Below are 13,285 nucleotides of genomic sequence, written 5' to 3' on the forward strand. Positions count from 1 at the left end.
TGTGTAGCCCTTAATGATTAGGAAGCTTTTCTCTGACATCAAGCCTTAATTAGCCTCTATACAGCTTTTACACATTGCTCCTGGATCCAAACAGAACACACTGTCAAAGCTGCTTTGAGCAATCAAATATCTTTTCAACACCTATTATGGGGCTACAAATAGAAAAATACAATAGAAAAATAAACATAAATAGAAAATAAATAGAAATAGAAAAGAAGAAACAATTCCACTTTGGGGGTTTAAGGTATTACCACTCCAAAATGCCCATGTTCTAAAGTACATTTACATGGAAGCAGAGGGAGACCTCATTAATGTACAGTTATTAATGGCCTTCCTTAGTTTATCAGATTATGCAGCTGTCTTTTTAGAAAGTAAAATAAGTGAGGCTCATGAGGGAAGGAAGACAAGGAAATGTCTAAAAGGCAGGCCTGAATAAGGCACTGAAATACATATATGCAAGTGTCAAGCTGCCTGTAATGGCAGGCAGAGCGGGACTTTTTGCTGTTTTTTTCTTTTGGAGTGCTTTTCAGCACTAAGACAATCAAGGGCCTTTGAATCAAGAGTCTTTGATGACCTACTTAAGTCACAAGAAAGTCTAAGTCACATGAGTTTGAGTCACATAGTTGTGACACCCTCTGTGAGCTGACCCTGCAGAAGTGTATATATACTCTGAGGTTAGTGTTTTGCTTTAGTGGCTCACTCTTTGGAAAAGTGTGTGATTTGGCCTGATGAGAGTCTGGGTAGCTGTTAAGGAGCCCCCTTGGCTTTGAAAACCCAGATGTTGGTGTTCCTCTCTCTGGTAACTATGTTATGAATTGCTACAGACAGACAATTAGAAGCCCTGTCTGCTGATTTGTGTTATTTGCTCTGTTTATATAATTTCTGCTTGTAATTTCTGTTTGTGTTTGCTCTGAAGTTCAGGGTGCTGACTTTTCTCCGTGAACTAAGTGAATGATATATGTATGTTTAATTAAAGTGAGATTGTAAACCCCTTAAAGTTGCTTTCTGTAGAAAAGCAGATCAAAGAACCCATGCAAGCAGCCCTCCTGTGTGTTGGTATTATTGGCCTTACACCTCCACAGCAGCTGGTAGTAACGTCGTTGTTACAGTGTCTGCTGGGATGACATATTTGGAGGAGGAAAAGGAGGGGCCAAGGTGAATTTCATCTGCCTTCATGAGCCCCAGGTTAGCTTAGAAATGAGAGAAACATTATGGGTCCAAATCATAGGTATTAGGGTAATTCTTAGACCCTAATGATAAACATGAAACCACCCTCAGCAATCATATCTTAGATCAGGGCTGTCCAAAATGCAGCCCACAGTCAATTCATGCTGCCCGCCTACAAGCATAGAAATGTACATAAATGCTTTCTAGTGTATATATTGGACACTCATACACACAATTGTGTGTGTATACATTTTATACACACACACACAAATATATACATTATTAGCAATTACTAAAATTGCTGATATTAAAGTTCCTCCTACATGCTGTTAACCCCTCTAATTATTCCCATCTGTCTCCAACAATGCCACAAGTTGAGAGGGAACAGTGACCGTGGTGACAGTAACTTCAGCCATACTACCCTAGGTCAGAAGAGCCATAATGTAGTGCTGGGTGAGCCTTTTCTCACAGCTGCCTTGTCATCCTTGGGAATGGCCAGGACCCTGTGTTTTGGGGCTCATTGTTTGGCTTCTTCACGCTACAGGCCAAGAGGCTGCATGAGAACTGTGTGACCACAAGCAAGTTGCTTAACTTCTGAAGAGTGGTTCCCAAGCAACTCCTTGTTATGCAAGAGTTGCTGATAGTCACTGTAGAAGAGGAAATTTCAAAACCAGGGAGTTCTTCAAACCGACAGAAATTCAGGAGGGTGGCTATTCACAACACGGTTGTCATACGTTATAGGGGTGAACGAAAGATTACTAAGGAGCTATGAAAAATATGTTCTCTGTCTTTGACTTGTTTTTCTCAAAATTATCTTTTGGTCTTGTTACATGTTTTTTATTGGTCTTTTCTCCTTAGTGTTGCCCTCCATCCTTTTCTTCTCCATGCCCAGAGGCCCTTGAGGAGGCTGAATGATACTTTCTTACCCAGGCCTAAGCTACAAGACTGCTATCCGTTACACCAATAGGGGTAAGGACAGTCCATTACACTGACCTCTGTAAATAGCCAACAGGGGAGAAGTCACTGAGAAGAGTGACTATTCATGAAGCAGATTAGCCTAAGCCAATCAATTCACTCTGAGAGACTCTAACCCATTCATATTCAAATAATTGCAGCAAGTTGCTCTGCATTCACAGGCAGCATTTTGTTTTCCCCTTAATTCTACTGCCTCCCCTTTAAAGTACTCCAATTCATCCTGTCTATATCTTGTTTGTATATAGTTGTTTGCTTGTTGTCTCTGCCATTAGACTGAGCTCTTGGAGAGCTGGGACTAACCACCTTTGTATCTCCGGGAATTAGCATAGTGCATGTAGTTGTTTGGTCCTTTTGGTCATGTCAGACTCTTCATGACCCCATTTGGGGTTTTCTTGGCAAAGATACTGGAGTGGTTTGCCGTTTCCTTCTCCAACTCATTTTACAGATGAGGAAACTGAGGAAAACAGGGTGAAATGACTTGCCCAGGGTCACACAGCTAGTAAGTGTCTGAGGCCAGATTTGAACTCAGGAAAGTGAGTCTTTCTGACTCCAGGCCTGGCACACTATCCTAGCATAGTATATGGTGCTTAATAAATGCTTGTGGATTTGACTTCCCCATGCAAATGCAGTGTATTTTACAGGCTGGAATAGAGGGCAAGTATAAAAAGCCAATTTTTTCTCCTTTTAAAGAACAGTGCTCTGCTTTGTCAATTTTATTGGTCCAGGATCAGATTCTATGAATAGCTTTTGAGTTTTGAAAATGTTCTGCAGTCACTTAGCTTGGGCAGATGCAGTCCACAGAGAACAGGGCATGGCATTGTTGGTGACCTATTCAACTTGGTGTGAAAATTTTCCAGAAACTTGATTTCCTTTTAATTTTATTCTATGTGCATTCTTGGCTTCCCGTGATCTTTCCCCTCCCTCCTTTTAATACAGCTTCTTTTCAGTGACAAAGTTTCTTGGTTCAGCTACGGGGCAGAACTGTTCCTTTCTGCAACTATAACTTCTTTTTAAGTGAAATGCTCAGGAAATGGGAAGTGGAGCTAACTGATTTAATTGGGTATTAACAAAAAAACCCACAAAAACCTTTTTTGGCTTCATTCTTGCTTGCCGAAAGATGTTTCCAAAATTCTCAAATTCACTTTCCTGTCCTACTAAGTTAGTCTAAGTGACCATAATTGAATATTTAAAGGCCAAAGGTCACTACTTGGAGCTTCAGTTCTCACTGTATAGGACTGTAGGTAGAGATGTAGGAGATTGGGCTGCATTGCTGTGATGGTCAGGATGTTCCCTTTTAGATTTTAAACTAAATCCCTGATTGAGTGTGTGTGTGTGTGTGTGTGTGTGTGTGTGTGTGTGTGTGTGTTTTATCTCTTTCTCCTAAAAGTGAGCACTGCAGAATTTATGCTTTCAAACTGTGGTTGGAGAATACTTTTCATAGCAAGATCAAATCAGTCCATATTTTAAAAAAAATTTATTTAGGCTGTTCACTGGAAGGTCAAATATTGACACTGAAGCTTAAATATTTTGGCCACTTAATGAGAAGATGTGACTCATCGGAAAAGACCCTGATGTTGGGAAAGATTGAAGGCAGAAAGAAAAGGGGGTGGCAGAGGATGAGATGGAGAGATAATATAATGGAAAAAGTTAATATGAACTTGTCCAGACTTCAGAGGTAGTAAAGGATAGAAAGGCCTGGCATGCCGTGGTCCATGGGGGTATCAAAGAGTTAAACACAACCGAACAAGTAAACAATGAGCAACCTAAAAGTGAAACACAAGGGCAAAGAAATCTGGTTAAGTCAAGGGATCTCGTTAATCAAGACTTAATTGTACACTTGTAAGCTAGGTGGTATAGTGAATAGAGAGCTGGACCTGAGATCAGGAAGAGCTCAGTTCAGTCTAGGACCCTTAGCAGCTATGTAACCCCCCAAAAGTCCCTTACTCTCTGTCTGCCTCAGTTTCCTTGTTTAGAAAACAAGGATAATAAAAGCACTTGTGTCTCAGGGCTGTTGTGAAGAGCAAACAAGATAAAATTAGTAAAGCATTTTGCAAACCCTAAAGCATCATGCAAATGATAGTTATTATTATCATCATCATTATTATGGGACCAGCTGATGAGTGACTAGTCCTTGGAGCACTGAGATTCTTGAATAAAACATGGAAAGTTAAAATGTACTATTAAGAATAATATAACAATGGGACAGCTAAATGGTGGAGTGGAGCACCAGCCCTGGAGTGTCGAAAACCTGATCTCAAATCTGGCCTCAGACGGTTACTAGCTGTGTGACACTGGGCAAGTTACTTAACCGTTAAGAAGAAAGAAGAAAGAAAGGAGGAAGGAAGGAAGGAAGGAATAAAGAAAGAAGAAAGAAAGAAAGAAAGAAAAGAAAGAAAGAAAGAAGTAAGGAAGGAAGGAAGGAGGAAGAAATAAAGAGAAAAGAAGAGGAAGAAGGAAAGAAGGAAAAAGGAAGAAAGAAAGAAAGAAAGGAAGGAAGGAAGGAAGGAAGGAAGAAAGAAGAAAGAAAAGAAAGAAAGAAAGAAAGGGAAGGAAGGAAGGAAGAAAGAAATAAGGAAGGAAGGAAGGAAAGAAAGAAAGAAAAAAAAGAAAGAAAGAAAGAAAGAAAAGAAGGAAGGAAGAAGGAAGAAGGAAAGAAAGAAAGAAAGGAAGGAAGGAGGAAGGAAGAAAGAAATGAAAAGAACGAAAGAAAGAAAGAAAGAAAGAAAGAAAGGAAGCAAGGAAGGAAGAAAGAAATAAAGGAAGTAAGGAAGGAAGTAAGGAAGGAAGAAATAAAGGAAGGAAGGAAGGAAGGAAAGAAAGAAAAAAAGAAAGAAAGAAAAAGAAATTTAATCCCCTTAAATCCTCCCATCACCGTTTTCAAATGTGAGAGCATTTTAGAGGTAAAAGGAATATTAAGAGATGATCAATGCCTACATTTTGGATAGATGAAGAAGTTGAACAAATAAAGCCCTTCTTGAACACCTTGCTGTCACATGAAGGTGATGCTGGTTATGTTAGCCACATTCAAGTTCTGGCAAATTATCTAATCATAAAGGTCCCAAGAAAAGGCAACAATCTTCTCTGCATCCCAGAATTGACATTTGTGATTTTTTTCCTCCGGGATCATTTAAGGTGCCTCATGTTGACATATCCCCAGAGAATAGTGGATGTAAAGAAAAGTTATTTATGGGCATTTCCAGCAATTATTCCTCTTTCTTCTGGTTCAGATGTATGTCACTCCTGTTGGTTACCTCAGTGTCCTGAAAGATTAATTTATTAATTAACATTAATTAGTCAATGTTAATTAGTACCCTTTGGTGCCAGGAGGAGAAGTCATTGGAAATCTAAGCAAGTAGGCCTTTGTTTGTAATAGCAAACATTAGGAAATAATCTATATGGCCATTAAACATTTTAGTTGCTGTCTATTAATTGATTTTTCAGTCTGTCAAATTTCATGGATTTGTTCATTATTCTGTATGTTAATTTTTATTCTTTATTGTTTTATTATAAAATTATTCCTTATTTTGTATGTTTAGTTGGCTTAATGATTTTAAATTTTATAATAATTTATAATAGTTTTTTCAAGTCAAAAAGCCTTTATCAAATGTCTAGTTTGTGCCAAGCACTGTGCTAAGTGCTTGTGCACTGAGGATATCCTTAATGAAAATAAGAGAACATAATTAGATCATATCTTTAATAGTTACACAGCCAACTCAGATGTAAAGAAAAGAGAAAATTTGTTTCAGTACATTACATACTGATTTTTTTTTACAGAAGTACATTTGATAAATCAAAATACAACCTTACACTCCCGAAAAAGATATCCTCTTACCTTCATAGCCCTACCCCTCAAAAAAGTATTTCCCACATGTACATGATAAATATAGTCATGGAGATAATTTTGTTCATTAATCTGCCAAATTTTGCTATCAATTGAAGCATTAAATGGGAAGGCACACTCACCTATCATATTCATCTATGCCTTGGAAGATAGCAGACACAGATCCCAAACAGAAAGATTTAGCAAGATGCAGGAGATTGGACATTGGAGTTGGCATAAGGAAGACCTGGGTTCTGATGACACCTGAGATACTTATTAGCAAAGTGACCCTGGGCAAGTAGATGTAAAATGAAAGAGTTGGACTAGGAGAGCTTCTAAGATCTTTCCCAACTCTAAATCTAAGATTCTATAATCCTTACTGATAACAAAGTTCTCCAAATGCTCCAAATTTGTATATGTCCTTATACTAACGATTCTATCAAGTGCCTCCTCAGGGATGTAAATGCACAGTGAAAGCCTCTTTAGTGTCTAAATCCCAACATAATGTCACTGCCTATGTGGAGTGATATGAATGTTCCTGAAATTAACAGAATTAGTCAAGTACTGCATCTCTTTGGTCTATATACAACAGAAAAAGTAAAGTGGATAAATGCTATATTGCCCAAAGTATGATGCAGCTATATGGATATCCTATTGAATTATAAAATATATTTATAAGGCAATCAAGCTGAATCACATTTGCAAAATTACATAGTGCTTTCAGGATCCTTAAATTGCTTATTGCTATAAAAATCTACCTTTTCATTTTAATTTAACACTAAAACACCTTTCAATGTTGCCATAAGACTGTGACTCATGGAACAACCACATTCTCAAAAGACTTAAAATTACAAGTAATCCAAGGAACAAGGTGCATAGTAACCAGCTTGTGATGACTTTTACATGGGAAGTATCATAAACTGAGGAGGATATATGTAAAGTACTTTGTAAAATCCTACATAAATTCAGCTGTTATCATTATTAGTATTAGAAAAGATATCATTGAAGAAGATGAGATGGGGTGGTCATGTATTAAGACTGAAAACATATATATATATATATATATATATATATATATATATATATATAGCCCTTGCCTTCGAGAGAAAACCAAAAGGAAAATCTCTAATACAACCATTAGGTAAATCTTCTAACGGCTTTATAGGAAATATAAACAAACATTGTATGCAAGAAAACTTGCAGGGGCTGACATCTGTATTACTAATAAAAGGATAATGACATGAGTTTTTAATATAAAATTGAGTTTTATTTCCTAAATACTCAAATTTAAGAACAATGTTTTTTTAATAGATGGGACTATACCAAATACTCATAACATCTGTATCAGAAAATATCAACTATGGGGACAGCTAGGTGGTGCAGTGAGTAGAGCACCGGCGCTGGAGTCAGGAGGACCTGAGTTCAAATCTGGCCCCAGACACTTGACACACTTACTAGCTGTGTGATCTTGGGCAAGTCACTTAACCCTAATTGCCCTGCCTTCTCCCCTCCAAAAAAAAAATATATCAACTATCAGAAAGAAACTAAAGTCCACAGAAACCAAGTGGCTTACCCAAAATTATACATATGATTAAGGGGAAAGGAACAAGCATTTATTAAGTGCCTGCTATATACCAGCCACTGTGCTAAGCATTTTACAAATACTATCTCATTTGATTCTCACAACACTCTGGGAGGTAGCTATTATCCCCATTTTACAATTGAGGAAATGGAGAAAGACAGAAATTAAGTGATTTGCGCAGACTCATTCAGCTAGTCTGAGGCCAGATTTCTACCCAGGTCTTTCTGACTCTAGGCACAAATGATGCAATGACCAATTCTGGTTTAAAAGTACAGAGAATGAAATATACGTCTGTTGCCAATGTTGAATATACTGACATATGCTGTAGATTGGTTAGTTTTGCAAAAATGTTGGTCTTTGTCCAAAGGGGCAGGAGGTGGGGGAGTAACATGGGAAAATGACTCCCCTATAAAAAAACAAAATCCATCAATAAGGCTTTTTAAAAATGACAGTACTATAAAAATCCTAAGAAAGTCAGAGGAAATTTCTGCCCTAGATCAACGGAATTTGAAATGTTCTCAGTGATGGAACCAACAGCATGACAAGAAATGTAGGATTAGATCTCCATTTGTAGTAGTTTCTGTTCATTGGAAGGCAGAAATGTGGTTATTTAATGTGTTCTTGAGATATGGATTCTGATTATCAGTATCAGCTAGTGTTTACCATTTCCCTTCCCCCTTCCCACTTCCTAGTGCCATTTTGATGGATCCAGGAGTATGTTGGCCAGCTTAATAGCCTAGTAAATGCTTCAAGTCAGGGTTTGATTTATTGTTTTTTGATTTATTGATTTCCACCTTATTTTATTGTCTTAAATTCATTTTACTAAAAGAAAATCCAAGTATTTCCACATTTTTTGGATAATTTAAAATCCAAAGTCTCTGTGACCCTTAATGAGTGAAACTAAGTCATTATTATCTCTTTTTATCTATTTAAATGTTCTTTGTGTATGTGGGTTTTTTTTAAAATTTCGTTATTATTTTTGACAAAGGTTAAACTGAAACAGCTGCTGTGACCAAGATGACACCATACAAATTACCTGTGATTTTCTGTCTCTGCGGTTGTTTGGTGCAGGTCCATCCCTTTGTCTGGTCAGACCTAGATCCAGTTAAGCATATAAAATCAACAGGTAAGAAGCGGTTTCCTTTAGCAGCCTTAGATGCCAACAGGGACCCAAATATGAGTCTCAATTTGGCAGGCATCATTGACTATGTTCATTACCCTGGACAGTTCACTTGAGCTCTGAAAGCCCCAGCTTTCTCAGCCTCTTTAAAATGAAGCATCTGTTTGGAGGAAGAATTAAACAATACACATCTCCCTTTTGACTTTGCAGAGGTGGGAGGCTAGGAGTATAGAACGTTACATATACTGTCTGACTCAATTGATCATAATCTCTAAATCTATTGAACTAGCTAAATCATTGTCATCTGACCCTATGGTGTGCCTTACTGACCCCTGGTCATTTGGTCAGCCAATATCCTCTTCTCAATAATGAGCTTTTCCATTCACCTGCAACTGAAATCTTTTACATGTATTGTCTGCCCCCATTAAAGTGTCTGAGTCTCTGAGAGAAGGAACTATCTTGGTTTTTTATTTCTGTCTATTAGTATCCTCAGTGCAAAGGACAATTCTTGTCACATGGGATGTGCTTAATAAGTGGCGTTTTCATTCACTGGAGGTTATCCAGTCCAACTCCCTCATTTTTTCGGATGAGAAAACTAAGACCCAGAGAAGTTAAATGACAGAAGGAGCGGGATATAAAGCCCAGGGCCTCTGACTCTGGTGTCAGGGTCCTTTCTTACTGCCAAATGTTTTTGCTGAGCTGTTTTTTTTAATATTTCTTAATCCTCTTTACATGGTATGTCATTAAAAATAGAATTTTTATAAAATAGAGGGGTTGGACTAGGCCAGTTTTGGGTCATGAACTCTCTTGGTAGTCTGGTGAAACCTATGGACCTCTTCTCAGAATTCTTTTAAATGTATAAAACAAACTACAGGGTATAAACAAAAAATAAAATAAAATACATGGTGTTAAAATTTCACTAAGACTTTTGGGATATCCTGTATACCCTATTTTAAGCTTTAGAGTTGCTTAAAACTACACTAAGATTTTAGGGACACTATGTATATATGATTATAAAGTTAACGTTGAAATAAAGATGTAATTTTCCCCTTCCAAGTTCATGGAACGCCGAAATCTCTCCTTGGGGGAAATCTGTGTACTTCAGGTTAAGAATGTCTGGACTAGAGATGCTCTCTAATGCCCCTTCATCTCTGAACCCTCTGATCCAATAAATTCCTGGAGTGAAAGTACCTCCCTCCAAAGATGCTGGAACATCAATCCTAAAAAAAGTCATATAGAAATACAGCCAACCCACTGTCCATTTAGGTGGCCTGAATTTTGCACAGTATCAGGGAGTAGCCCAACTTCTAAAGAGGCAGTCTGGTGGTAGGACAGGACCAAGGGGAAAGCTGTATAGAAAGACGTTGCATTGGGATTTTTGTATGCTCTTCCTCAAGGGTTCTCCTCTCCATCTCTTTCCTACTGCATCCTCTGGCCTTTTATTCCACCGCACCCAAAACCTTCTTTGTGATATCAGGAGGAACAGTTAGGGAATCATATTGTCTTTTCTAGCTAGAAGGTAATCTTCCTGTGAAGAAGGATTATTTCATTGTATTTATACCCTCAGCACCTAGCACAGTACCTAGCACATTTTAGGTACTTAATGATACATGTTGATTGATCTTGTTGGATGTATAGAGGGTTTGAAAAGGCTGTCCTCACTTGGGAGATCAGAGAGGGTAAGGTGTAGAGTAGTAAAATCTTTCCTACTTAGTCATTGAATGGATGAATCATAGGACCACAGATTTAGAGTTGTCATCAAGGTCAACACTCTTCATTTTGCAGGTAAGGAAACTGAAGTCCAGAGAAGTTGTGAAATGCCCGAAGTCATATAGGTAGAAAGAAGCAAGGATAAGATTTGATCACAGGTCCTCTAATGCCAAATCTAGTACACTTTACATGTAAAATAGTTCTGCTGCTTAAGGGAATCTTTGACACCAAAGATAGGGATATATTTGCCTTCTTTCTATTTTACTATGGAGGTGGGAGAGAGAAGACTCTAGGAGCAAGAGTGAGATAAGGAAGTAGATAGGGGAGTATCTGGAGAGATCATCCTGGGAATGGTGAGACCAGGCATGGATAGGCAGAAAGGCCCCTGGTTTCACAACTGAAGGTCCTTTGCCTGAGGCCTTTGGGATAAGGGCCTATCTCCATGGGCCCATCCAACCCTGACTCATAAATTTCAACATGCTATCTCCTAATATAGGTGGTTCAGGTTCCCCAGGTGTTGTAATGCTGCCTCCACCCAAGGCTCCAAGAAACACAATGGAGTATTTGGAGCTGCCCTGGTGTGCTCCTGAATTGTTACATCTTTATGGTAATTCATGTGCTTTATAAACAGGAACTGCCCTGCTGGACTTCCTAGTCTGGGAAATTAATGCATAAAAAGATTAGCTGTAATCTACATCCACCCTGTGGCCATGGGTCAAATTGCCATTTTTTTTCATATCTAACATTACTCCTGTAATGTTAGATATGAAGCAGGAGCTAGAACCTCATTATTTATTTGTGCTGGCCTTTATGTTTCTTCTTCTTAAAAAAGAAAGAAAGAAAAAAGAAATACAGTAAAGATGAAAGGTATCAACAAAACAATAAGTAAGAAAATTTAAAATAATGAGGAAGTCCTAAAATTTGTAAAATACTGCTGGCAAATACTTTATAAAGTGAAGTAACAATAGCTAGCATTTACATGATGCTTTAATAAGGCTTGTAAAGTGATTTACATCTGTTACCTCATTGGGTCCTCCCAGGTCTGTGAGGTAAGTTCTATTATCCCCACTTTGCAGAGGAGGAAACTGAAGCTCTCAGAGATTAAGTTGTTTTGCCCAGGGTCCATGGCTAATAAATGTCTGGACAGGATTTGCATTCAGGTTTATCCAGATTGCAAGTCCAGTGCTCTATGTCATGCTTTTAAGGACTGAAATGATTTGGAAGCTGCTCATAATAAACCTGTCATTCTCAGCAGAGAGATAAATGGTAAATAATCTGAATAAGTAAATTCAGAAGACCAGTATTCCATCTCCATATTTGTCTACTTAATACTTGTGTACCTCTTCATTTGTTTCTTCTATAAGATGATAAAGGCATTACACTTGATGAATGCTAAGGCCCCTTGGGACACTAAAGCCTATAATGCTATGAAATGGGAATATGTATGGTACATTACTGAAATTGAAGAAAGCAAGGAAAACCATCAGCCCATGTAGGTATGACCTTAAATAATATCCCTTATGAATATGAAGTAGAGGGGATGAATAGATTTAAGGAATTAGATCTAGTAGATGGAGTGCCTGAAGAACTATGGACAGAGATTTGAAATATTGTAGGGGAGGCAGCAGCAACAACAACAACAACAAAGCATTCCAAAGAAGAGGGACTTTCAGGTGCCAAGATGGCAGATTAAGCAGTAAATAGTCACAACTTTCCCATATTCACCTCCAAACAACCATAAAATAGTACCCCAAAACAAATCTTGGAACAGCAGAACAATAAAAAGACTGGGTAAAACAATCTTTTAACCCAAGAAACCTGGAAGAACAGCAGGAAAGGTGTGTCTCACTCAAGTGAAAGAAGAGTGCAGTCCAGGAGAGGAAGCATCCCAGTAAGCCAGAAGCAAGCCATACCTCAACAAACCAGTGGTAGATCCTGAGCCCAGTGTGGAGGAGCAGCAAACGCCAGCACCAGGACCCCTCATGTGCCTCAGTATAGCCCTGGGCAAACAGGCATTCTCCAGCAGCCAGACTGCCAAGTGCTTCAGTAAACCCCAGGAAAATGTAGAAACACCCCAGCAGCCTCAGCACACACCAGACACCGGCACTAGGACCCTGGCTCACACGTTGGTAAGTTGCCAGAACACTACAACCTCCAGCAGCATAGCCACTCTCTCAGCATAGCACCAGACACCAGTGTCCCCTGTGGGCCTCAGGGCAATATCGGTGTAGCACCAGGTAAATGGCCAGGGCCCACAGTCCCTGGCACAAGAAGCCTGAGACAGTGCCCCTTCCACCCCAGGAGCAGAGTTCAAATTTAAAAGAAAGGAAAAAAAAGATGAGCAAAAAACAATAAAAGAATCTGACCATAGAGAGTTATTATGGTGACGGGAAGATCAAGACACAAACTCAGAAGAAGACAACATTGTCAAAAGGCCTATAGGCAAAGCCCCAAACAAAAGCGGGAAGTGGTCTCAAGCCCAGAAAGAACTCATTGAAGAGCTCGAAAAGGAGCTTAAAACCATATAAGAGAGATAGAAAAAAAAAATTGGGAAAAGAAATGAGAGTGATGCAAAATAATTATGAAAAAAGTGTCAACAGCTTGGAAAAAGAAACCAACAACTGAAAAAGTAGAATTGGCCAAATGGAAAAAGGAGATACAGAAATCCACTGAAGAAAGCAACTCCTTGAAAAGTACAATTAGCCAAATGGAAAAGGAAGCATAAAAGCTAACTGAGGAAAAGAACTCCTTAAATGTTAGAATTGGACAAGTGGAAGTTAATGGCTCTATGAGACATCAAGAATCAATCAAACAAATTCAAAAGGATGAAAAAATGGAAAATACCTCATTGGAAAAACAAGTGACGTAGAAAAATATATCTAGGAGACACAATGTTAGAATCATTGGACTA

General features: G+C 38.5%; 1 protein-coding gene across 2 annotated transcripts in view; it reads left to right on the forward strand.

The window, feature by feature from the left end:
- PLA2G7 (phospholipase A2 group VII) overlaps positions 1–13,285 on the forward strand; it is a 56,929-nt gene that overhangs the window by 11,085 nt on the left and 32,559 nt on the right. Inside the window, exons 1-2 of one of the 2 annotated variants that reach the window (XM_036768878.1) lie at positions 2,026–2,136; positions 8,533–8,670. In XM_036768878.1, coding sequence (XP_036624773.1) covers positions 8,562–8,670 — 109 coding nt within the window. In that variant the 5' untranslated portion in view covers positions 2,026–2,136; positions 8,533–8,561. Of the gene's footprint in view, positions 1–2,025; positions 2,137–8,532; positions 8,671–13,285 lie in introns of those variants that run through there. The other variant, XM_036768879.1, reaches the window with a different exon arrangement.

The sequence above is a fragment of the Trichosurus vulpecula genome, chromosome 7 (assembly GCF_011100635.1).
Source record: "Trichosurus vulpecula isolate mTriVul1 chromosome 7, mTriVul1.pri, whole genome shotgun sequence".
In the NCBI taxonomy this organism is placed as follows: Eukaryota; Metazoa; Chordata; class Mammalia; order Diprotodontia; family Phalangeridae; genus Trichosurus; species Trichosurus vulpecula.